The following is a 26,864-nucleotide window of genomic DNA, read 5'->3' as shown; positions in this document are numbered from 1 at the left end:
GGATGTCAGGAGAGAAGCTTGGCAGCCCCCGGGCCCCTTCCCACCCATTACCTCCTCCAAGATGAGAGGAAGAGAGTGGAGAAATACCACAGACTGGCCCTGAGAGTGCTGACGCCCAGGGCGATCGCCCCAGGCGATTGCCTGCTCTCTTCCTGATGTGGCTCCTGGAGTGAGGAATGTTAGCAAATGAAGTGTGAGCATGACCTTCCTCCAGTGGGCATCAGCCCCTTGCCCTCTGAGGAGCCTGGCAGAAGGGGCAGGTCAGCATGACAGGGCAAAAGCAGGACCAGACAAAGAAATTCACCTGCTCATCCCCTGGGCCAGCTGTCCCAAAGACTAGGGTTCTGTGGGCAGGGGAGAGACCTGAGCAGAATGTGGGGTCTGAGATGCCCCAGGGAACCCCACAACTGAGTGCTGGCAGCCAAGGACTGGCTTGGGTTTCTGGAGAAAGCTGACCAGGAAGAAAGATCAAATCTATTCTTGAAAAAAAAATTCCATAAACATGGAAAAAAACTAAAAGTGACTGCTTTCCCCAGGAGAGGAGATGACACATAATAGACAAAGCTTCTGACGTGATCTAGCTGAACGCCAAACAGTTGGTTCTTAGCTCAAGAGGGAGGGATGGGGAGAGAGAGAGAGAGAGAGAGAGAGAGAGAGAGAGGAGAGAGAGAGAGAGAGAGAAACTAAAGAGTATTTTCTATTTGTCTGGCGACGTTTCATACAGGTTTTTTTTTTCAATATATGAAGTTTATTGTCAAATTGGTTTCCATACAACACCCAGTGCTCATCCCAAAAGGTGCCCTCCTCAATACCCATCACCTGTGATAGACACTGGAGGTCCTTTAAGAGGACACTAGAAGAGCAATAGAAAGGGGGAAGGATTTGCATAATCAGGAAGGAATACATGGAATCTGCAAACGATAGATGGGCGTCCTTATCCCCTCAAACACAGGTCGAAGTCCCCGGTCACATGTCTGGGCTGGGGTTCCAGTGACAGAAACACCCATGGGTTTGTCAGTCAGGAGACTGGAAAAGAGCCCCCACATTCGTAAACACCATCTTGAGGCCGCTGGGTGAAGGTGCTGGGAAATTCGAGGCTCAGGCGTCGAATATCTGCACGGGTCAAAAGAGGGTTTGCCTGGAAATGGAGAGGAGGTGCCTTAATTAATCAGCCGCAGCCTGAGTAGGGATGAGCAGAGAGGCAGCCCCTGTCAGGAAAGGCGGGGAGCTGCCAAGCGCAACACGCGTGCGAAGCTAAGAGGAATTCCCCTGCTCCCCGAGGACACCTGTTCAATTAAAACTGCTTATAAAGAAACAACTGTAGCGCTGTCACCCTGTCACCTCCCACATTCCCGAGGAGGGTGATTTTGCAAAGTCCCCAAGGACCTGAGCCACTGGGAGCCCCTCCCCCCAGACTCCTTCTTGGGAGACAGAGCAGTTAAGGTAAATCTACTATAAACCAACAGCTTCCCAGGAACTGGTACCAATTCAGGGTAGACAAAGAACGTTTTCATTTCTTGGGCAACACTCCGAAGTATTTATATTCATCTCAGAAGATTGTATGTAAATCAAGACTGGTTCCTTTTTGAAGGAAACACCAGATGCAGCAAGAGAAAAGCAATGGCGTTGACTAATTTCTTCCCCCCCCCCCCCACGTGCTCAAGTTACAAAACTCATTTTTTTCTAAGGCGAAATACAGCTCGATCCTTCAAAAATTCTTAGGGAGTTTACAGCTCTGAGAAAAATAGCAGGCAAGAACGGATGCTTTCAGATTTCAGTTATCTTTGTGTTTGGGGGTCTTTTCAAAATCTGTTCCGTCATCCCACTCAACCCCAGGGGCTCCCTCAGGCAGGGACCCCCCTCTTTCTCGGCCTCTTGGAAGGGACAAGAGTTGCATCACCTCCCTCAAGTTCTTTCCCCCCACTTCAGCTGGTCTGGAAAGCTCTCTGCACTTCAGGGGTGTGGCTTCTGTGTGAAGAAATATGCTCTCTGAAGTTGTCGGGATCCTCTGAGGAGACCATAAGAAGGAAGCAAGAGAAAACGTGTTCAAGATTTTTTTAATGTTTATGTATTTTGAGGTGGGGTGGGGGAGTGGCAAAGAGAGAGAGAGAGAGAGAAAGAGAGAGAATCCCAAGCAGGCTCTGCACTGTCAGGCTTGATCCCATGAACCATGAGATCATGACCTGAGCATAAATCAAGAGTCAGATGCTTGACCAGCTGAGCCATCCAAGCGCCCCCATGATTTGTTTTTAAATCAAAGGAGGCTGAGAAAGAGGACACGAAGAGAAAAGGAAAAGAGCATGGAAGAAGAAAGGCAGTGCCCAGTGCTCTCCTCTGGTCCCCGGCTTCCCAGCTGCCAGGAGTGTTCTGGCAATTGGCTTACAACTGCTCCCCCACTCGGCCCCTTCGCCCCTCCTGGGGCTGCCTGCAGGGCCGTGCTATGACCACATCCAAGCCCAGCTTCTCCCTCTGCTCAGTGCTGCCCCCTTCACTGCCCCACAGATGCTATCCCCGGGACACCTGTGCACAAATCTGGAGCCCAGAGTCTGTTTCCAGAAAACCTGATGTAATACCAGGAGAGGGGTAAAATTTTTAGTGTTTTTAAAGAATGGATATATATATATAATATATATATTATATATATATAATATATAGTATATATATAGTGTGTATATATATATATATTATATATAGTATATATAGTGTGTATAGTATATATATAGTGTGTATATATATATATATATATATATATATATATTAACCAATATGGAATAGGCTCACAAGCTAATGTCTATCCAACTCTGGATAATGTTTATGCTGTAGGTCCTCACTATTCCTGGAGTGTTGTTATGTGACATATTTTTATATCTTTTGAAGCAGGATCACTTTTAAAAACCTTAACAAAAAACACTGGAGATTCTATTAGACGCCTAGAACTAAGTCACTGGGTAACTTTAACTGCGAGTAGCTTTTTTGGCTTTTTATTTTTTTTTTTTATTTTTTTTTTTTTATTTTTTTTTTTTTTTGCTTTTTTGGCTTTTTAAATGGAAGGAATCTCCATAGTTCCCTGATTTTTTTTTTTCTTTAATTTAGGACAGTGAATCACTTTTGACACTTTTGCTTTCTTTTACCATTGGCTGAATTGTATTCTTGAGAATAACATCTTACTTGTTCTTCTTTTGTGTGTGGGCAAGGAAGCTGCCTGGCACGGGGCCCGTGTCAAGCCTAGACCTTGTGTCTTCTCACCTGGAATCCAGAGCAAATTTCTCCAGCTCCTTCCAGTTAACAATGCACCTGCTGGTCTAGAATGTTCAAGAAAACCCAGAAAGAGCATGTTAAGTGAACCTACTGATGCCCTTTGAAATTCCTGAATTTTAAATGTACATTTGTTTTCCAGCCATGTAAATGCTGGTATTTGCCTGATAGCCTGTCTTTTATGCACATTATCCTTTCCATCCAGATAATGAGAGCTGCTGAAATTAACAAGTCACAGAAACATAGATGTACTATTTTCTGTGCATAATTATGAATTTTAGAGGTTTATGCCATTAGCCTCTGGCTTTTTAAAAAAATCCAATACTGTCTTGCAAAGTTCATCAGAGCATGGGCTGGACCCATTCAACCTGGGTTCAAACCCCAGCTTTGTCACTTACTAGCTTGTGAGAACAGCAGCAGGGTTTTTAGCTTCTCTGTGCCTTGATACCCTCATCTGTGGAATGGAGACGACAATGTCAGTACTGACCTCATAAGGCTAGTTTGAGGACTAGTTAAGTGTAATGCAGGCCAAGTGTTTAGACCACTGCCTGGCCCATGGTAACACTATGTTTTGAAGTCACAGACTTCACCATGAGTGGTGAGTACTCACCATGAGTGGTGAGTACACAGATCTCAAGTCTTTCTTCAGAGAATTTGGCAGTTTTTTATAAGCATGTGGCTAAGGAAACAGCTCTTTTCCCCAAATTCCAGTGACAGAAGAAACATCCCACTAGACTCTCCAGGCTATAAGCTGCTTTACCTCTTAATCCTTCCTGCTTATTATTCATCTCATCAACTTGGTTCCTGAATCCCCAAATTTTACCTCCATACCATCTTTCAAACGACTTGCTTTACTTCCATTCGAATTATCTTCTTTCTGGTTCCCTCATTTCACATCATTTGGTCTGGAGCAATAGCCTCTTTGCCGACCTTCTTCCATTCCTGCCATTCCTTCAGGAGTCCGGAACCATCAGTGGTCCCCACTGTCCTTCCGTGGCATTCCCAACATGGCCCCCGCCTGACATCTCCTCCATCATTTGTCTACATTTACTAAATTGGGTTACTTACTGTCCACTCATTCTTTCACTCAGTCAACACTTAATGGGGTGCCAAATAGCCAGACTCTGCTTTCTGGAAGCTTCTGAAGAGTGGGGAGACAGGCATATGTTATTAATTCCTGAGACTAAAATTGCCAAATTCATTTGCAACCAAAATGCTGCAGAAGAAGCAATAAATCCCACTTGGTGGAGGGACAGGGGTCATGGAAGTTGTCACAGAAAGGATAACACTGTGACAAGGGGTGCCTGGGTGGCTCAGTTAGTTAAGCGTCCAACTTCGGCTGGGGTCATGACCTCACAGTTTGTGAGTTCAAGCCCCACATTGGGTTCACTGCTGTCCCCTCAGAGCCTGCTTCAGATCCTCTGTCTCTCCTGCCTCCCTGCTCTCCCCCACTCACACGTGTGCTCACTCTCTCTCTCAAACATAAATAAACACTAAAAAAAAAAAAATGGATCAAGTAGTGTAGGGAGAACTTTTCATCACAGGGTTTTGTTTTGTTCATTGGTTTTTATTGTTTATTTATTTTTCAGAGAGACAGAGAGAGAGCAGGGGAGGCCCAGAGAGAGAGGGACACAGAATCCAAAGCAGGCTCCAGGCTCCGAGCTGTCAGCACAGAGCCCAGCACAGGGCTCGAACTCACGAGCCATGAGATCATGACCTGAGCTGAAGTCGGATGCTTAACGGACTGGGCCACCCAGGCGCCCCTCGTCACAGTGTTATTGAGGTATAGCTGAAGTACAAAAACCATACATGTTTAAAGTGTACAATTTGATACATTTTGGCACATGTGAAATCATCACTACAACCAAGGGAATGGACACATCTATCACTCCCCAGAATTTCTTCTTGCTCTTTTGTAATCCCTTTCCTCTGCCCCCTTCTTCTCACCCTGCCAGGCAACCACTGATCTGCTCTCTGTCACTAAAGACTGGTTTGCATGTTCTGAAATTTTACATATATCATGGAACCATACATCATGCACTCTTTTTTTCACCTGGATCATTTAACGTAGCAAAGTTATTTCGAGATTTATCCATGTTGTAGTCGTATCGATAGTTTGTTTCTTTTTGTTGCAGAGTCATATTCTATAGAATGAGTGTGCCATAGTTTGTTTATCCACTCAGGCATGGATGGACATTTGAGTTGTTTCCAGTTGCTGGTACTACAAACAAAGCTCCTAGGAACATTCATGTGTAAGTCTTTGTATGCACAATGCTTTTATTTCCTTGGGTAAATATCCAAGAGTGAAGTTTCTAGGTCATATGGTAGCTGGTTCAGTCAACAGTGTAAGAAATCTAATTTTTTAACAGTGTAAGAAATTTAACAGTGTAAGAAATTACACAGAGGTGTAAGAAATTTAACTTTTAAGAAACTGTCCAGCTGTTTTCCAAAATGGTGGTCCCATTTTACATTGCCTCCAGCAGTGTAGGAAGGTTCCAGTTGTTCTACATGGGAGAGGTTTCCTTGATAAGGAAACAATATGAGGATGAAAGTATGTGTGATGCTCAGGGAACATCAAATAGTCATAACTGAGCCAACTGCGTGGTAGTGGACTACAAGGAAGAAATATTATTTTAGGCCAGCTCATGGAGGGCTTTGGTATTTGGAATGATGGAAACTCACTGAAAGCTCTTGAGGAGGGCACTACCTGGCCCGGCCTCTGGCTCTAAATGTAGCTTCCCATCTGCATACCATTCCCCCCCTCATGCTTTTCCCTTCCTTGGAATACATTCATCTACTATCTTGGTACCATTTTGGGACCATCAATGGAAAGACCAAGACCCAACTGAAATATTAATTTGTCTTCAAGTGCATCCCTTACCCCTGGACTTCTTTAACCATTCTTTCATACATCACGCCCCAAGTCATACTCACATTGCAGGTGAATCCCCTATTCATCTGAGGTCTCTGACAGCAAAGAGTGGGGCTCATTCATGCAACATCACTCACAAGACCAATCCCTTTTAGAAGACATGTCTTTAGACACTTCTCCTTTGGTCTTATTTTTATTCAGAGTCCAAACTAAAATAACATTTTAAATCAACAAAGGTACAAATCTCGTTGCTCATTTTGCCAAGACCAAAATGAGAATCTGTGGGCTGATTCCGAGGAGGCAAAAGAATTACTCTGCCTCCCTCCCAGCTTCAGTTAGCTTGACCATCCTGTCCTCATGCTTTGCTCTTTATGCTCACCAGGTCTCCTTCACTCAAGTGTGGCAAATTACATAATTAGTGAAAGAGCAACAATTTTGCTGAGAAAATGGTTATGTGTTTATGGAAGTTCAATGGCTCAAAATGTCTAGTGAAACCATTTAATGAGCCCAAAGAAAGCAGAACTGGGCCCCAGCCAGCTCTGCAAAACTGGGGATAACTGAGAGCACCTCCGATAGAGAAGAGCATTTTGAGGCATGGCTTGGGTAGCAGGCACTCATTCCTAGGGTGGCCTCAGCCTCCCTCTCTCTCTCTCCTCCGTGCTGACACAGAACAAAACAATCAGTGAAAAGTTCCCAGGAGATGGTCTGTGGCTGTAAACAGTCTCATCTATACCCTCTCTAGATTCACATCTTTCCATCTCTTTCCCAATTTTCCATAAGATGTTAAAGTCATTAGGGAACACGGAACCTCATTGTTATTCTCTGAAAGCCTACCGTGATCCAGGGGTTTAGATTATGCAGTTTGCCTTCAATCGTTTTAGCAACTGGACAGGAATATGAATAAAGTGTGTGTGTGTGTGTGTGTGTGTGTGTGTGTGTGTGTGTTATCTTGGGACCTGCAGGTTGGTGTGCTATAATGCACTTTATTTCCTCTGTGCTCCCCCAGAGCATCAGGAACTTCCAAATTCTAGCCTGCGTTCAGGAGAACATTCTTTCCAGAGAATTCCATCCTTTTCTTTAGTGTGTCTATTGGACAAGGGAAATACCAAAAAACACTTGGGCTGGGGGCTTGGTTACTTTAGTTTTCAAACTGCCCTGGAAAGCTCTATGGCTTTGACATTGAATCAGTATCAGAGCGTAGCAGAGGCCACTACTCTAACGTGCATTCCATAATATATTTTCTTCTGTTGGAAAGTATCCTAGACTATGGGGGGATTTTTTCTGGGGTCTTCCCTGATGCCTCAACCCAGGCTGCTGCTTGGCCATCTTGTTCTGTCTCTCATTGGCATCTCTGATCAGAGTGACAGAGGATGATAGGAGATCAAGGCAACATGAAATGCTCCCTTCCTTCCGAATAGACAGGGGGAATGAAATTGGTGAATTTAGCTGAGGGTGAGCAAGAGAATTCTAGACGAGAAGGCCAGTGGAGACACTTCACTATCCTGAAGCTGCGTGAGCATTCAATATAGGACCTCATCTGTTTTGTTAAATTGACAATTTCCTTTAGCAGGAAATAAAGGTTAATGCTGAGTTTCAGACCAGCTACAGAGTAAGAAATAGCTTCACTTTTTAAAGACTTGGCTTTTTAAGGCATTCTGCATGTAACCCAATTTCGTTTGATGGAGTTTGTTTTTCCTTCTCCATTTGCTGCCTAGAAATGTGTGCTTCATTATCTCCTGCAGAGTTGGGGTTGGTGGGGGGCGGGGGGAGAGAGCTGGAGACTCAGAGTTCTCCGGGCCTCAAAAGCTCTCAAAAATAAAATAAAATATATTAAATAAAAGTAAAATAAATGACAAGAGTAACCATCCCAGTGGATTTGCTGTCTCAAACATGTCACACCACACAGCTGTAACTCCTAAGGGGTACTGACTGGACCCCTTCAGTTTCCATTTCACAAGCACGGAGTCAAGGCCAAACCCAAACAGGCAGTGGATAGCACATTAGCACAGACATACACAGGGGTAGATTTTATTCCAGGGCAATGCGGTTTTTATTTGAGAGAAAACTTTGCATCTGTCATGCCCCTTTCAGGATACAACAAATTAATACTTTGTTTTGGATTTTTAGAAAAATTTAAACCTTCCAATGCTCTAACACGAAGGAAGGGCTTTATCTACATAAAATGATTATAATGGAATATGATTGCCTGGGATAAAATGCATTATGTTAGAATTGTCTTTTCGAATATTGATATAAGGAAACACACATACACACACACACACACACACGTGATTGTAGAGTATCAACTTTTTAATTTAAAAAGAGTAATCAAACAATTACCAGGGAGAAAAGACACAAAGCGCCAGGCCTCTCAATAGCACTGTCTGGGTACATGGCTCAGGTGCCCTCAATAAGTGGAAGTGAATTTACTTGATGTCACACAAAAGAGCCACTCCTCTCAGGATCCAGTGATCTGGGGACAAAACTGTTCGCAGGTACACCACGGTGATGAAGGTCAAGTCAGTACGCCTCGGTTTCTTGTAAATAGGACACACATACAGCTTGGGGTCCTTGGGTGCGATGGAATTAATGGCAAAGATATGCAGCACAGGCAGCTGTGTGAAGAGCACCTTAGGAGTGGATTCTGTAAGCTTCCCATTCCGTCTGTCCCAGGCTGCTCCATCCATGTAGAGCCCATAAATATACACACCTTCCTGGAAGAGTCAAGCACGAGGTAATAGGATTTTTTTAAAACTTAGGCGCTGTGAGATGGACATTCATTACTGTAATAAAGGTCATCAGTTTAGAAAGAAGACATACACCAGTCTTAAAATGCCACCAGAAGAACAAATACCACTGGGTGCATTGCGTGAGTAAAATACTGAGCCCCATTTTCTCCTGCGGCCTATCTTGAGGCCATAAGGGCTGTGGAAACATGCCGTTATTGCTTATTTGAGCAGAGGGCTAGCCCGCTGGGGATGACAGACTTAGCCAGCAGCACCAAATCACCTGTGCGCAGAGATAAAAGTCTCAGAGAGGCCCGGTCTGTCATGTAGGGTCAGAACAAGGAACAGGATTTGGAGCCGGGCGCCATGCGGGATCTCAGCCTGTGCCAGCCTAGCCAACATGCCGCTCTAACCATCTCAGTCATTCAGTGAGAGTTGTGCAGCCAGGCCCAGAGAGCAGGAGAGTCAGAGCGCCCCCAGAGGCCAGTTGTGGTAGAAGGCGAGCAGGCCTGATAGTCAGGGAGGAGGTGTGTTAGTTCAACAGTGGCTGCTTGTCATCCTGTGTCTCTCTTTCACACAAAGGGGCCCTGCCCTTGAGGTCTTCACCATTAAATCGGGGAGAGAGACATGAACTGAATACAAGCACACACTTTTTAGAGAGGCTGCCTGGTGACCAACACTGAGACTAAGTGCAGTGACTTGAGGTGAAAGGCCACCTTGGGCTGGAGTGCTTGAGGGTCTTTGTGGAAGAGACAGCTTTGAAGGGTGGGCTGCTTTTGGAAAGAAAGAGGAGAGAGGGCAGGCATCCAGGCAGGAGCAATATAGTACAAAGATAGGTAGGATGGGTAGGAAAGCCCAGGCATTTTATTTAGCAGAGAGTTTAATGGTCATAAAATAAGTTAGGGCTTGACCGTGGAAGACTACAGATGTCAAACTGAAGAGTTTGAACTTTACGTTATAGGCCATGGGGAGCCATAGAACACATATTCAGTAAGAAAAGAAAGGCTAAAGGGAATCACGGGAAACTCTGATAATCATGTAAGCCCATAAGATATATCTAGGTAGAAGATGGTAACCATTTTTCCTTTCCAATGAGGAGTAGCTAAGGGAAAGCAAATGTAGACTTATTATAGAGAGAGTGAAATTAATTGCCAAGTGTTTCCTGGAATCCCCCTCATGTGACCCAAGCGTATGAGGACCATATTTTGGGGACCAAAACCTAAAGTACATGGTCTGACAGTAAAATGGGCAATCCCAGAAAATCAGGACATATGTATGATTACCATCATTGGTAGTGACAATTACTACATGAACGATATAAAATGTAGATACCATCCGACGGTAAACTGTATCCCTTCTAGGTTCCTTTTAATCTCAGAACTTTGCAATAGTGTCACCCAAAAATTCACGTCCACTTAGGATCTCAGAATGTGACCATTTGGAAGTAGGGGCTTTTCAGATCTAATTAGTTCAGGTCATACTGAATTAAGGTGGGCTCTAAACCCAATATGACTGGTGTTCTTGTAAGAAGAGGAGGGGATACCCAGAGGTACACATAGGGAAGAAGGCCATGTGATAATGGAGGCAGAGACTGAAGTGTTACCACTATCAGCCAAGGGATACCAAGGACTGCCTGCAACCATCAGAAGCTGAGAGAGAGACATGGGACAGATTCCCTCTCCCCCCCCCCCCCCCCAGAGCCTTTGGAAGAAACCAACTCTGCCAACACCTGGATTTCAGACCTCTGGCCACCCAAACTCTGAGGAAATAAACTGCTGTTGTTTTAAGCCACTCAATTTGTGGTACTTTGTTGCAATAGCCTTAGGAAACACATACATATCTCAGTACTGCTCTAACAAATACCTACAAATGTGGACATGACTTTGGAATTGCATGATGAGAAAACGCCGGAAGAATCTGGAAAGGCATGATTGAAATAGCTTAGGTCTACTTGAATGGAGAGATCTCTGGTGGAAATATACTGGTGTGCTTCTCGTGAGATGGCAGACAGAGTGAGGACAAGCATTGGACGCTGGAAGGAGGCAACCCTTGCTGTAAAGTGGCAGAAAGGGCCAGAATTTGGAATTCATCTGGTCCAGGCTTCTTCTTTGGCAATTGAGGGAGTGAAAGTCACAGAGGAAGGGAAAACGGGGCTAAGATTTATTGAGTACCTATGTGGGGTCCTAAATGATTCCATTGAATTGGCACAACCATCTTTCATGAGGTTGAATTACTGGCCTTATGTCACAGAGGAAGAAGTTGAGGTCAAAAAATTAAAGAACTTGCCCAAGTTCACAGAGCAGGTAAGTGCCAAGCAGTGGCTCTCAATGGAGTCTGCTTACCTCGGGCCCCTGCTCTTCTCCCCTCCAGGGGTCCCTCCACCAAGGGGTCCCACAGCTAGTGGGGGCACTGCTGGAACTGGCCCAGAGCTCAGGACTGCGAATACTATTGGTCTCTACTGCCCTCCACACTCGTCCAGTCTGTGAGCAGCCCACAGCTGCAGCAGGAGACGTGTGGAAAACCCTTTTTTAGCAGGCACAAGTGTAACTTGTTGTTGTAAAGAAAGGCTGTCTGGGGAGTTCCAGTGCTTGGCATTAATTCCTGCCCCAGCAAATGGAGGAGGTTTCAGCGTCAAAGTCTCCTGGTTACGACCGAGGAAACCCCACCTACAAAGCTGAGGTTCAATCTCAACTCCTCTTGGGTGGACATGCATTTGGAAGTTGATACGCAGCTACCACTTGGAGCTCGCTGAATGAATTTACTAAGGGCTTCTGTATGCACTATTACATCCTCCAGGCCAATGGAGGGACAGAGACTGTGGCCGAATGAATGTACCCGTGGAAAAAAACACACCCACCTTTCTGAGGAGAGGGAAGTTGGCAGTTTTAGGAACGTGGCCCTTGACCTGGTTGTGCATAGCATATGTGTTGGCTGGGGGGAGGCAGCCTGTCAGGCATGAGGAGATGGACTGGGGGGGTGCGATATGCCAGACCGGGACCCCCACCTTCTCCCCTCTTTGAGTGGTGAATGTTCTGTTTCAGGCACACTGCATCTCAACAGGTCTTAACCGAGGCACTCATCAGTCAGTTTTAAGCAGAATGTGAACTTGCAACACTGGTTCCAGAACTGCCCCTGCTATTTGCCCAGTGGTGCCTACCACGGGGGGTGATGTGATCTCCTCCTTGGTCTGCCGCAGAACTTCATTGTGGATGGTCACAGAGTCCAGGGCCCAGCCTTTGTGGGCGCGGGTCACTTCCTGCCTCATTGCTGTGAGGAAGCCTTAAAGAAAAGAAAAAAGATAATGCCGATGCCTTAGATCAGTCCACTGGAGAAACAAGACAGGAAGAAGCTCCAAGTGTTAGCTGCTTATCAACCTCCAAATGCGTGCCCACCCAAGAGGAGCTGAGATTGAACCTGAGGGGCACATTTCTTTCTGTGTTTTGTTTCTATGGGGACCTGCAATGAGCTAAGTATTCCTTGCTGGCTGACAGCAGGAAAGCAGCACCCTTTCTGCCTCGGAGAGAGCTTTGGTTTGAAACTCTCATGGGGTTTCAACCACTCAAGTGTCTAAAGATTGTAATCCAGGCCTAGCTCCTCGTCTCTATTTGAAATCACACTGCTTAGGAACAAGACTGGAATGGCAAATATTCTGCGATCAGCATTCCAACTAAAACTAGAATCAAACCATTATCAAGCTTCTATTTGCTATAATGGAACAATTTCATTTTGTCTAAGGAAACAAGGCATAATGCCAAAATAGAAAACCCAACTTTCAATTTGATCAAACAAAGCAATCACACCGGAAAGGAAATCCATGTGTTTTAATGTGCATAATACGGTTATTTTTAAGGTAATACAAGGTTACACATATTGTGGCCTTTCTTTAAACTTAATACAATATTTGCAAACCATGCCATTCAATTCAACAGGAGAAGCCTTTCTTGGAGAGCAGCAATTAATGTTAGAAACTACACCCTAAACTTCAAATGGACTTCAAAACCTTAAGAAGATTTTATCTGTGACCTCTATATTACGTTTGGCTCCCATGTTAATAGTGAAAATCATGAATAAATTTTGGAATATGTTATGTCCCCTACCCCTACTCCCAGTCAGATCTGAGGATTATTATGCACCAGCATGTGAGAATATTGTATCAAGTTTGGGAACAGAGGGAAGGGAAGAAGTTGCAAGACATAACAGGCACTGAGTTACCACCCCTTGAAGCTGGAAAGAAAAACTAGGCCCTAGCTTGGCTTAATGAGGGAGTCCAGTTCTTCCAGTTTCCAAGTCCCTTCCTGGTAACTGAATTAGACACTTGGGGAGGCCCACATTCATTCATTCATTCATTCATTCGTTCGTTAAGTCTCTCAGGAGTAGCTCTCGCATGCCAGGCACAGCTCTTGGTGGGATGACCACAAAGATGAATAGGCCATCCATGGACCCTGCATTAAAGGAGCTCAGTCTAGAAGAAATGTGGAGGAAGGCAAGGCATATAACACAGTGTTGTTATGAGCAGAGGTGTAAACAAAATAAACCACTCGGGAAGACAGCTCAAGGCAGGCTGAATCAAGAGGATGAAGTTGAAGGTGACTCTTATAAGGTATGTAGGAGTTTACCAGATGGGACAATTCCAGTTAGAGGAATAGCATGTGCAAAAGCATGGGGGTCTAGGCTAAAGGTGAGGTCTTTGTTTGTGCAGATACCACATCTGGCCTAACCCAAGCTGTCCCGTCACCACACAAAGCAGGCTACCACCGTCAAGGGATTAAAGAAGCTAAGTACACATAAGGAAGCCCTCAGTGATCTGGAGTCACATTCCAAAGGTCATGATGTGTGAGACTAGGCAAAATTACGTGGCATTGAATGGCAGTTCCATCTCCCATATAACCTCAAACAGCAGGGAATGTTGGTAGAAAGGAAAACTGGAATATTAAAGCAGCAGATTAAAGGTAAAACCACCCTGGCCCAGTGGGCTAAAGCACTGTCCCAGGCTTTAATGAATTTGAATGATCAACCAGTAGGGCCTGCTGCCCCATATGCCAGACTGGGGATACTTGCCAAGGTACCCAATACCATAAAGGTAGGGAAGTTGCAGGAAACAGCCATTGTCTCCACTCTCGTTGTGAGTCAACATGCTATGCTGCTGAGAACACCAAGCCCCACCACACCTGGGAAAGGAGTTATCTACTGGAAACTGCAATGGGATGTCCTTCTGGGATGGCTGAGTTACTTCACACCCCTGGGTGAGGGGGAACTACTCAATCTTCACTGGGATCCCACTGTCCTGCTGCAGGCCAGACTGTTGAGATGCAGTATGCCTGAAACAGAACATTCGCCACTCAAAGAGGGGAGAAGGTGGGGGTCCCGGTCTGGCATATCGCACCCCCCCAGTCCATCTCCTCATGCCTGACAGGCTGCCTCCCCCCAGCCAACACATATGCTATGCACAACCAGGTCAAGGGCCACGTTCCTAAAACTGCCAACTTCCCTCTCCTCAGAAAGGTGGGTGTGTTTTTTTCCACAGGTACAATCATTTGGCCACAGTCTCTGTCCCTCCATTGGCCTGGAGGATGTTATCGGACACACAGAAGCTCTTAGTAAATTCATCCAGCAAGCTTTGAATGATAGCCAACAGAGCCTGTCCTTACCAAACACTGAGATGTCTCTAATGAGAAAAACTGTCTTCCAAAATAGGATGGCCTTGGACATTATTACTGCCTCACAGGGAGGTATCTCTGCCATTATCCAAATAGAATGTTGCTCATTCCTGATGAGTCTGCTAACGTATCATCTTTATTAAATCACATGAAGACACCAGTGAATGCCCTGAGTGATCCAGCTCCCAACCTAAGGAACTTAATAAATCAGTGGTTAGAATCATGGAGCTGTGAGTGGAAAAAGCTGTGACTAACTTTGGGGATCATTGTCTTAATATGTGTTTTCTCTTGCATGTGTGTCCATTCTGTTGGCGTGGTATCTCCCTCCTATGCAGCCAGATGGCTACTGAAAGAGCCAGCTTCATGCTAGTGAAACCCCTTGCTGACTGCTCAGGTCCCATTGCAGAAGAGGAGGCCCCATGAGATTGTAAGAGCTGGTCACAGAGTGTTGCAGAAGGTCATCAAGAGGACACAGCCACCAGCTGATCTGTGAGCTGCACTTGGGCAATTGGAGCCTCCTCATTCCCTCCCCTGTCCTTGAAATGTGTGTTCCACTTGCCCTTCCTGCTTCCAGAAGCTGCCCTAAGGACATAGCCTTGAGATAGTGATGTATTGTTGAGGCCATCTGGATGGTATACATGACTGAACTCAGTTAAGTCCTCTATATAAACTTTTAACATTTGGCTGGTGGGTAGAGATCTATTTGGCTTCTGGCCACCCAAGATAAACCTTTCATGTAAGTGTCCTTACTTATAAAACCTTCAACCTACCAATCTGAATGGCCTGCGTCTTTCTTCCATCTTTCCCTGCTCTCTGTATTTGGGGCTGGTTTCAGAGTACACCTTCAAAGCTCCCCAGGAAGGTGCAAACCAACAGTGACCACAATAATAAAATCCAATTCTTTCTTGTAAATCCCTCCATGAATGTCATTTTCATCATTCAACACTAAGCGTGCATCCATGTGGCGTATTAGACACTGTGTATCCAAGTAGAGTAGTTGGATTTCAATTGACCCTATTATGCAATATTTTAAAATTCATCCCTGATCTATGAACCTACCGGGTCACAATGCACAATCCATGAATCTTGGTCTCAACCGTTCATCGGCACAAATTGAATAATTGAAATTTTCTATAACATTTTAAATTCCAACTAAATTGCAAATTTAACCTCTCTTCATACGGCACTCCAGACAATGACACAGGTGCCAGATGATGAATGACTGGGGTTCTCTCTTATGTAACACACCTGCTTTGAAGATTTCAGCCATTATTGAAGAGCTCTGAAAACCTCCAGTGCAATTAGGGAGAGACCATCTCCTATCTCCTGCCTACTAGGGGATATGCATGATGTTGTCTAGTTTACTTCAATAGTATGCCTCCTAATGCTTGGGTAGCACTTTTAGTATGCCAGTAGGTAGAATCTAGAACACAGATTACCTTGAACTGTTAAGAAAGGAAAATGTTAAAGAAATATATCTGAGGCCTGAGAGTGGAGGGCAGGGAACTGTTCTATGGGTAATTCCCACCCAGAGAACATGGAGAAGATAACATAGTTTTTCAAGTCTTGATAGTTTTGTTTTGGCTTCCTAAAAAGAAAAACATGATCTTGTGGAATTCCAATTGCAATAAATCCACTGAAATGTTCACTATTGAATTTAAAACAATGAATGGCCACCTTTCTTGTAGACTAATATCAAGGCTAGTGGAATCAAAATCTTTGTTTTCTGAAGCCTGTATAATTTTATTTATTTTTCTTTTTAAAACATTTTTATGTTTGTTTATTTATTTTGAGAGAGATAGCATGAGTGGAGTAGGGGCAAAGAGAGAGGGAGAGAGAATTCCAAGCAGGCTCTGCGCTGACACAGTGCAGAGTCGGATACGGGGCTCAAACTCACAAACTGTGAGAGCATGACCTGAGCTGAAATCAAGAGTTGGTCACTTAACTGACTGAGCCACTCAGGTGCCCCTGAAGCCTGTATAATTTTAAAGGACTATTGACATATTTTTCTTTATAAAAACTTGAAAAGCTTTTGTCTTGGCACCAATTTAGTTTTAATAATTCTTAAACCAAATTTCAATCATCAGTGGTAGAAAAGTGATTCATACTTTCATATGTTTGAATTGAGAAACAAAAAGTTGGGGGAAGTCTTCACCAATAATAACCTTTTGTTCTTCATGATATTTAACCACCCACATGGAAATGGGTGATTTGACTATTCAAACATCTGAGTTGCATGTGTTCTAAATGAGGTGTTTAAAAAAATTTTTTTTTCACCTTCACACTCATACAGCACAATGAAATCTTAAAAGACTTGTCAAGTTTTTCTTTAAAATTTTCACTTTCAAGCTAGTGTTGTACTTTGGAAACTCAGGTCTAAAGTAACATGTGTTGTGTCGTAATTCCTGTAATAGTAGTAACCCAACATTTCAGCAAACTAATTACTGTTGTTCGACTTGTGCAATCAGTCAGCCTAAAGAAAGCTGTAGAGTTCTTTAAGTATCATTTCAAACATGGCCTGAGAAGAGACTAAAGAAATAACTAATCAGGAAGGTTGCTTGTCTCAATTTGATAAGGAGGAGGTTAGTATTCTGTAATGATGCTCCTATCGGCCATTTTTTTTTTCTTTAATAAATGAACCGGTCTTTATGTAACGGGCCTTAGGTTGGGCAGTATTTCCTGTCTTATTAGTTACCAAGCCTCCCAGTAGCATCTTCAAAGATGAGGAGAAATGATGTTCCTGCTGCAAGCATATGGCAGGCAGTTTTTCCCCCAAATGAGAAGCAAACAGAGTTCATTAGTAAGTTAAATAAAGGTCAGAAATCGTTAAACAAAGATGAGGCTGATCCACCCGGTTGAATAAAAATGCACCAGGCACCTCTCCTGATGCTTTGCTAGATGCTGTAAGGTGGGGGATCTTAAACTTGGCTGCAAGTTAGAAATATCTGGGAAGTCTTATAACTCCTGATTCCCATGTCACAACCCAGATCAGTAAAATCAGAATCTAGAGGTGGGACGCTGGCATTGGCATTGTTTCAAGGCAGGGCTTCTCAAACTTTAATGTTCTTAGGTATCAGCTGGGGAAGAAGCTTTTATTAACATGCAGGTTATGATTCAGTAGGTAGGTCAAGGGTAGGGGCCTGAGATTCTCCATTTCTATCAAGCTCCCAAGCAGTACTGATGTTGTTGGCTGGTGGACCACATACTGGGTAGTCTAAGGCCTAGTTTACACATTAGAATGACCAAGGGAGCTTTTAGGAAAACTAACTGTCCAGACTAGAGGCCTCATCACCAGAGGTTCTGATATAATTGGTCTGGAGCCCCAGGCATTACTATGTATTAAAAGTTTTGCAGGAGATTCTATTGTACAGGTAGGGCTGAGAAATACTGCTATGTAAAAAGATCCACACAGCAGGCCACTGAGAGGTCACTGACCCAGATTTGTTTTAAGAACAAATTTGACAAGTAGTAACAGAAATGCCCCATGTACAAGCAAAATATTAGGAAGGCTGTCAGTTGTATGAGTGGACTCCTTCCACAGTCCCTTGAGACATACATGCTGTCTGTGATGTTGTTAATCCAGGACAGGGTTGGCTTCAACAGAACCTGAGTATAAGTGGGAAAGCTGGGGCTACTTCTGCGGTCCCCTAAACCCACCATGTTTTATGTGCCAAAATGTAATTCCTTGAGCTGCTCTACCTTCTCTGAGTGCTACTTTATGCTTCCTTTCCCTTGCCCCAATCAAACCTTTCCATTTTTTCCCCTAGAGTGGTTCTATGGTCAACCAACTCTTCACAGAACATTCTCTCCATCTTCTTCCCCTTACTGGAGCCCTACTCAACCCTAAAGACACAGTCCTTCCCAATTGTTCCTCCATCCTTTATGAGAATCTCTGCTGCTTTGACAAACACACCCTCAGGCCACATGCTCCTCCCATCTCCAAATACTATCTGCCTCCATTCACTGGGCATCCTCGATCATCTGGGCCTCTTCAGCATCCATTTAGCATCTTGACCTCTCCATTCCCTGACCTTATCATTTCTGAAGACCTCCTGAACTCCACCTTTTCTTCCCTTCTTTCCCAGGTAGTCTAGGTTCATTCTTGTCATCACTTGCCCAGCCAAAACTCCAATCCTACATGAATCCAAATGTTCCCCTTCCTATACCTATTCCAGGCTGCCAAATAATACTCAGACCACCACATCATTGCCACTGTCCTTGACAGGATTCTCAAAGCCACCCACGAATCTTTCCCTGTCTCCCTCAGTAGCCCAATTTCTCAAACTTCTGCCCCCTCCTTAAGTCTCTCCTCCAACACCTTCCTGCTCCTGAGATCACTTCATGTCCTTCTTCAAGGAGAAAATAGAAAGCATCAGATAAGAACTCCCTTATCTCTTTGCCATCAAACTGACAAACTCACTTGCATCTACACTCATTCCTCCCTACAATGTGTGTGGTGTCCTTCCACCCTCTCAGAGTGCATCTCTCCTCTTGGAAACCATCCCCTCTTTGCTTCTTTTATCTCTGTCTGTTATCTTTGTGTGCACTCTCTCTCTGTCTCTCACTCTCCTTCTATCTCTCTCTACTGGCTTCTTCCCAACCGTATTTGAATAGACTCAAGCCTCTCCTATCATTGTAAGAAGGAAAAAGGAAATCTTTTCTTCTTACAACCACTCCTCCAACTTGCTTTTCCTCTTCAAAGCCAACTTGCTTGAGACAATTATCCTTCTTGTTCATATTCTCTGTCTCGCCATTTCCTGTGGTCCTACTCACTCACCTTGAAGTCTGACTCCTCCACCTCCCCATCCACCTCACTGACACTTCTTTTGCCAACAATCTCCTTGTTGATAAAGCCATCTGACCACGTTTGGTCCTATCTTACTTGATTTCTGGCAGCTTCTATCACTACTTCCTACTTTCCCCTCTTGTCTTCTACCACACTATGGTTTCTTGGCTTCCCTCTTCAAAGCTGTTTGGATATGAAAGGACCATTCATAAGGATTGGGTGATCTGGAGGATGGTGATACATAAGCAAATGTACAGAATCTTGATGAGGATGGTTTAGGAGGAAGATGACCAGATGGCAGTACTGGTGAGGTTCACAGGAGTATGGAATACTCTACATTCACAGTTGGAAGTGAAGAATCAGAATCTCAAACAAGGACTTTGGATGAGTCAGTCGTATGTGCAGATAAACAGTTGCATCTGTGAGAATGGTTGACATCATCCATGTAGGTACCAGGGCCAAGGGCAGAACTTGCTTGAGAAGAGCCTACAAAAGTGGACTAAGAAGCAGTCCTAGAAGAGACAGGAGGAGAACCAAGGAAGATGATGGACGAAAGCCAAGGTGTTGAAGAGTTTCCAGAATTGGCATCCTAGTATAGTTAAGGGGAATGAAGTTGGCAATAAGGTCACTAGGTTTGGTAGCCTTGGAGAGAGCAGTGATGAGGCTGGCCAGATTACAAGGGATTGGACACTTGGTAAGGAAGATAACGATGTGCAGAAACTAGAATTATAAGAGATGTGTATAAGGATTATGACTGAAGCCAGGTACATCTAAGCCCCTGTGACATGAAGGCAAGGAAGATGGGTTGTTACTCATTTTGGAGGCATTTTAAGGTGTCCACAGTCATCCTATCATTCTGTGGTTTGAGGATAGAGCAGGTGAGTACTATCACTCAGAGGTTTAGAACCCTGAGGTCCATTCACCTGGCTTCCCTCAGACATTAGGGGAAGCTCTGGTTCAGCACACAGTAGCTTTAGGGAATGATTATGATTGTTGTGGGATTAGAAGAAATCTCCCAGTCCCTTCTAATCCTAAAATTCTATTAAACCTTGGTGCACTTTTCCACCCAACAAACGTCAGGCTTTTTATAAGACAAACATTCAGAAAGTGCTGCTAGTTGATGATGTTGCCCTGAAAACAAATACATCAGCAAGAGGTTATAGATAATTTTTACTATAAAAAAAGATAACAGGACAAAAAATACCTATCCCCTTGCTTTAGCAAAATCCTCTAACAGAAAATCTTGATTTGTACTATGTATAACTTGTCACTGATATCTCCTTTGTCAGACTGACACGGATTGTTGAGACACTGAGAAAAAAAAGCAGAAAACCTAACAGAAGTTGGCATCCAAATGGCATCAGGCTCCAGGTGGAGTTAAACATTTGTAAAATAACCATACTACATGATTCAATCTAAGATAGAGGTGTGAGGTCTGAAGAGCATGTTCAGCCTCTGCATCAGCAGTACCTGTGAATCATACCTAACAACAAATGACAAAGCATGGCTATCAATTAAGAGGTTTTGAAAGGCAGTCAATCCCTACTTGAAGCCAGGCTCATTACAACTCATTTTCTACACCTACGACACAGGCACACACACACACACACACACACACACACACACACACAAATTAGAATCTAAATCATATGTACATGATACTCTGAAAATGTACACCTGTGGGAACAAGAGACAGAAGAATTCCTTCAAGAACCCTGAGAAGGACAATCTTTTTTTTTTTAATGTTTTTATTTATTTTTGAGACAGAGAGAGATACAGTGTGAGCAGGGGAGCAGCAGAGAGAGAGGGAGATACAGAATCCGAAGTAGGCTCCAGGCTCTGAGCTGTCAGCACAGAGCCTGACGCGGGGCTCGAACTCACGGAGTGTGAGATCATGACCTGAGCCGAAGTCGGACGCCCAACCGACTGAGCCACCCAGGTGCCCCCTGAGAAGGACAATCTTAAACAATATGTGAACATGTGTATCAACAATTGCTGGAGTATTAAGGTCCTCTTGGACCTGAGTAATCACTGGGGTGCAAATCCCTGCACTACCAAAAGTTGAGCCATTGAACAAATATTATAGGGTCATGGGTACAGAGAGCTTGACCATTTTTTAAAAATATTTATTTATTTTTGAGAGAGAGAGAAAGAGAGTGGGGGGGAGGAAGATAGTGAGAGAGAGAGAGAGAGAGAAAGGGAGAGAAGATCATGTGTGAGTGAGGGAGGGGCAGAGAGAGGGAGACAGAAGATCCAAAGCAGGCTCCATGCTGTGAGCATAGAGCCTGATGCAGGGATCGAACTCACTATGAGATCATGCCCTGAGCTGAAATCAAGAGTCAGCTGCTTAACCAAATGATCCACCCAGGCACTCCCACCTGACCATTTTAATAATCAAGCCTAACTGCCATATAGGTGAGCTCATCAACTACTACAAGAAATTATTGTGAAGGGGACTGAAAATACCATTCCATGGCGGCTGACTCAGCCTCTTCGAGTATGACTGACAAAATATCAGACCACCATAAGGCAATGGAGCAGTGCTACAAACAGCATTCAGCTCAGACACAGACTGGGGGGCACACAAGGCTATCACCTGTCCTTGTGGCAGCATGGGCCTTGAAGGCACTTAGGCCTGAGGAGCAATCTTTAGAGACGCCACGGGAAACACACATCTGACAGTACTGGATGCCATATTACATTATAAGAACACAAAACTAAATGGTTATATGTGAAATTTTATTTTCAAATATTTCATAGCCTAAGTGATTTTGACTCTACGTATTTGTAATAAAACTATGGTCTTGTTGCAAACTGAATTACGTTTTACTTCAACGTGTTTTTTTTTTTAATTAAAAAAAACCCCATTTATTTAAATATCTTGAGCCAAAGAAAGAAATTTCATTGAAGGGGACTGGGCTAGAAGATATAAAACCCAGGAGATATAGTCATGCTAAGAATCAATTATTGTCAAATAGTGATCAGAGAAGCTTCCAATTGGAAGGCGCTTTATCTGCTTGCACACTGCCTATGAACATGTATGAAATTGCTGTAAATCTTTGTGATGTCCAGATTTGGTCAGGTGATATGGAACAGAAGGTAATTTTTCTCTCATGTCAAGAAAAGGAAAAGGAAGCAGAAAAGTGATTAGTGTGCAGGGAAAGCTGACCTCTACTATGCTACACCACAAATAAAAAGCAATCATAGACAAGACAAGGGTATATGTCTATGTACATGTGCATAAAGGTAGCATGCTTGAATCCAGGCCTTTCCAAGACATGAGAGCCATGAGAGAAAGAATCAGAGTTTAACCTGAAAACAGGAATTAAGGAAAGAGAAAGGATTGGTATTACTAACAAATAATGGCAAGAAAACTGAAATGTACATCTGCATTTGAATTTTTTAAAATGATCTGGCTTGTGACATTTCTTAACAAACAGTAACAATTACAGATTAGTTCACATTAATACTTTGCCATTTTAAGTCATATTTCTAATGAAAAAAAAAAAACCAGTCATGGAAAGAGACTGTGTGTTGTGATATACAACTTAATTTGTCTGTGTCTATGGAAGGCCAGGGATGAACCAACCCCATTACCTTGGTTCTTGAATATCAAAAATGCACTTAATGACCTCACATCCTTTTAAAAATCACTGATCTTTACCCCTCTCCCAAATTCCAAGTCTGCCAACACACCTCTCCACCTGGATGTCCCACCGGCACTAGCTGACAAATCCAGTGCTCCTTGCTTTCCTCTCAGCCAGTCCCTCTTCCAATGCTCCCTGCCTTATACCAGGCCTTTAGCCTCAGCCATTTTCTTTCTCTATTCTCTCAAAGATCCCCCATTCAGGGTGCATGGGTGGCTCAGTCAGTTGAGCTTCTGACCCTTGACTTTGGCTCAGGTCATGATCCCAGGGTCGTGGGATTGAGCCCCACACTGGGCTCTGTGCTGAGCATGGAGCCTGCTTAGGATCCTCTCTCTCTCTCTCTCTCTCTCTCTCTCTCTCTCTCTCTCCCTCCCCCTTTGTCCCTTTTTCCTGCTATCTCTCTCTAAAATAAATAAATAAATAATGAAAAAAGTCCCCCATTTAGTCACCCCATCAGATCTGTCCCTTCCTCTTCACCTAGTTAAGGTCCCAGGCTCTCTCCCTTGGACTCGGTAAGAGTCTTATTGCTCAGAAGCTTCATACTCCAGTCTACTCTCTACCTTCTCCTGGGATTATCTTTTGATCTTTGATCTTTGATCAAATTGGATCAAAGACCCAATTTGATCCCGAATTGGGACTTCCAACTGCCTTTATGATGTGGCCTAAACTCCCCCAGGAGACTCCACACGCCAGCCTCACTGCCCCCCACCTCTGCTCCCTGCTCTGAACTCAGGCCATGCTGCTGTCCTTCTTTCCCTGGAGATGCCTTGTCTTTGCTCAGGTCTCTGACTGGAATGCCCCTTTCTCAAGTCCCTGCAAATTCTACCCCATTCTTCCTGTATAAAGCTCTTCTGGAGCCTTGCCTTGGGAGAATTCATCTTCCTGTCCTCTGTACTACTATGGCACTAAGCTCTCACTCGGGTGAAGCACTTATCACATTATGTTAAAGTTGCTGATGGGTCTGTCTTACCAATCAGATTATGAAGCTCCTTTAGGGCATGAATTGGGTCTCAAATCTCTCTCTATTGAAAGCACCTAGCAGAGGGGCTAGCAAATGGAAGGTGGTTAGACAATCCTAATTAAGTTAAGTGCTATTTCTTCAGGCCCTCAAGCCAGGAATTACCTGGTGACAACTCACTCAAATTGAGGGCTGGTAAGGAGGAAAGAGACACTCATAAGTAGACACATGAAATCCGAGAACCATAATAAAAATGTTTCCTCCCCAAATTCAATGGAAAATCTGGGAGAAAAATAAGTGAAATCTGGGAGCTGTCCTTTACAAATATAAAGCCTATTGACACAGTAATATACTATGTATAGTTTTGTAAGCTCATAAAAACAGCCATGGTTAGTGTTTTAAATTTAGAAAATGTTAAGATACTTAAAAATGCATGAAGTGAATTAATGTATGTACACAGGGGACAATTAAAGGTATACTATTTGTTGAAGTATTATTTATACAAAGAAAACTGCGTAAGTGTACAGCATGACGAATTTTCACCAAGAGAATACAGCCATGTAACCAACATCCAGAGCAAGAAATGGAACATTCCTAGGCCCCCAGAAGCCCCCTTGCGCCCTTTTGCAATCACTGCCCTCTCCCTCAAGGGCAACCACTAGCCTGACTTTTAATACCATGGATCTGTTTTGCCTGTTTTGATTCTTTGTGTAAATGGAATTATACAGTATACATACATCACAATGTACACAGTATAACAAATTGCAATGTGTTCTGTCTGACTTCCTTCACTTGAGATTATTTTATGAGATTCAACCATATTGTGAGTAGCAATAATACCTCTTAAATTTGTATGTGTAAATTAAATTGTATTTCAAGTGGACCTATAAGATGCTGAACTGTAAGGAATCCAACATTACTTTATTTTGGCCAAGAATTACTTGAAGTGGCTATGAAACTAGAAGTCAACCTCAAGAAAAAAAATCTGCAAACACCACAAATACATGAAAGTTAAATAACATGCAACTAAATAATGAATCGGGGGGAGGGTCTCTCCACCAAGAAGACCTAACAATTGTAAATATTTATGCCCCCAAATTGTAAACACCCAAATATATATGTCATTTAAAAACAAATATAAAGAAACTCATTGATAATAGTACAATAATAGTAAGGGACTTTAGCACCCCCACTTAACAACAATGGACAGATCATCTAAGCAAAAAATCAACAAGGAAACAATGGCTTTGAATGACCCACTGGATCAGATGGACTTAATAGATATATTCAGGGCATTTCATCCTAATACAGCCGAATACACATTCTTTTTGAGTTAACATGAAACATTCTCTAAAACAGATCACATACTGGGTCACAAATCAGCTCTCAACAAGTACAAAAAGATTGAGATCACACCATGTGTATTTTCAGAACAACAATGCTATGAAACTTGAAGTTAATCATAAGAAAAAAATGAGGAAAGACCACAAATACATAGATATTAAAGAACATCCTACTAAATAATGGATGAGTTAACCAGGAAATTAAAGAAGAAATTTAAAAGTATATGGAAACAAATGAAAATGGAAACATGACAGTCCCAAACCTTGAGATGCAGCAAAGACAGTCATAAGAGGGAAGTATATAGCCATCAGGCCTACCTGATGCAAGAAAAGTCTCAAATACACAACCTAAACTTACACCCAAATGAGCTAGAAAAGAAATAGCAAATAAAGCCTAAAGCCAGAAGGGAAATAATAAATATTAGAACAGAAATGAATGACATAGAAACAAGCAACAACAACAACAACAACAACAACAACAACAAAAACACAGCAGAACAGATCAACAAAACTAAGAGCTGATTCTTTGAAAGAAAGTAAAATTGATAACCCTGTAACCAGACTTATTAAAAAAAAAAAGACCAAAATAAATAAAATCATGGATGAAAGTGGACAGATCACAACCAACACCACAGAAATACAATCATAAGAGAATATTATCAAAAATTGTACGTCAACAAACTGGGCAATCTGGAAGAAATGGGAAAATTCCTGGAAACATACAAACTACCAAAAGTAAAACAGAAGAAATAGAACATTTGAACAGACCCATAACTAGCAAAGAAATTGAATCAGTAATCAAAAATCTCCCAACAAACAAAAGTCCAGGGCCAGATGGCTTCCCAGGGGAATTATATCAGACCTTTAAAGAAGAGTTATACATATTCTTCTCAAACTGATCCAAAAAATAGAAATGGGAGGAAAACTTCCAAACTCATTTTATGAAGCCAGATTACCTTGATTCCAAAAACAGACAAAGACCCCACTAAAAAGGAGAATTACAAGCCAATATCCCTGATTAACACGAATGCAAAAATTCTCAACAAGATACTAGCAAATCAAATTCCACAGTACATTAAAAGAATTATTCACCACAATCAAGTGGGATTTATTCCTGGGCTGCAGGAGTGGTTCAATATTCACAAATCAATCAGTGTGATACACCACATAATAAAAGAAAGGATAAGAACCATATTATCACTTCAATAGATACAGAAAAGGCATTTGACAAAGTACAACATCCATTCATTTTAAAAACCCTCCACAAAGTAGGTTTAGAGGGAACATACCTCAACATAATAAAGGCCATATATAAAAAAAAAAAAACCATAGCTAATATCATCTTTAATGGAGAAAAACTGAAAGCTTTTCCTCTATAGTCAGGAACAAGACAGGGATGTCCACCCTCACCACATTTATTCAACATAGTACTAGAAGTCCTAGCCACAGCAATCAGACAACAAAAAGAAACAAAAGGCATCCAAATCAGCAAGGAAGAAGTCAAACTTTCACTATATGCAGATGACATGATACTCTACATAGAAAACCCTAAAGACCACCAAAAAAACCTGCTAGAACGTATACATGAATTCAGTAAAGTTGCAGGATGCAAAACCAACA

The 26,864-nt window shown here is 43.0% G+C and overlaps 1 protein-coding gene across 3 annotated transcripts in view; it reads right to left on the bottom strand.

Annotated features, from left to right (window-relative positions):
* Nucleotides 1-8,149: 8,149 nt before the first annotated feature.
* DNAH8 (dynein axonemal heavy chain 8) overlaps nucleotides 8,150-26,864 on the bottom strand; it is a 335,701-nt gene continuing 316,986 nt past the window's right edge. For all 3 annotated transcript variants that reach the window (XM_058733804.1, XM_058733802.1, XM_058733803.1), the window contains 2 exons: nucleotides 12,011-12,132; nucleotides 8,150-8,841 (listed from right to left, as the gene is read on the bottom strand). In XM_058733804.1, the coding sequence (XP_058589787.1) occupies nucleotides 8,554-8,841; nucleotides 12,011-12,132 (410 nt within the window). In that variant the 3' untranslated portion in view covers nucleotides 8,150-8,553. The remainder of the gene's footprint in view (nucleotides 8,842-12,010; nucleotides 12,133-26,864) is intronic.

Source organism: Neofelis nebulosa, chromosome 6 (assembly GCF_028018385.1).
Source record: "Neofelis nebulosa isolate mNeoNeb1 chromosome 6, mNeoNeb1.pri, whole genome shotgun sequence".
NCBI classification, from domain to species: domain Eukaryota; kingdom Metazoa; phylum Chordata; class Mammalia; order Carnivora; family Felidae; genus Neofelis; species Neofelis nebulosa.
This window is presented reverse-complemented; position numbering and strand designations above follow the sequence as displayed.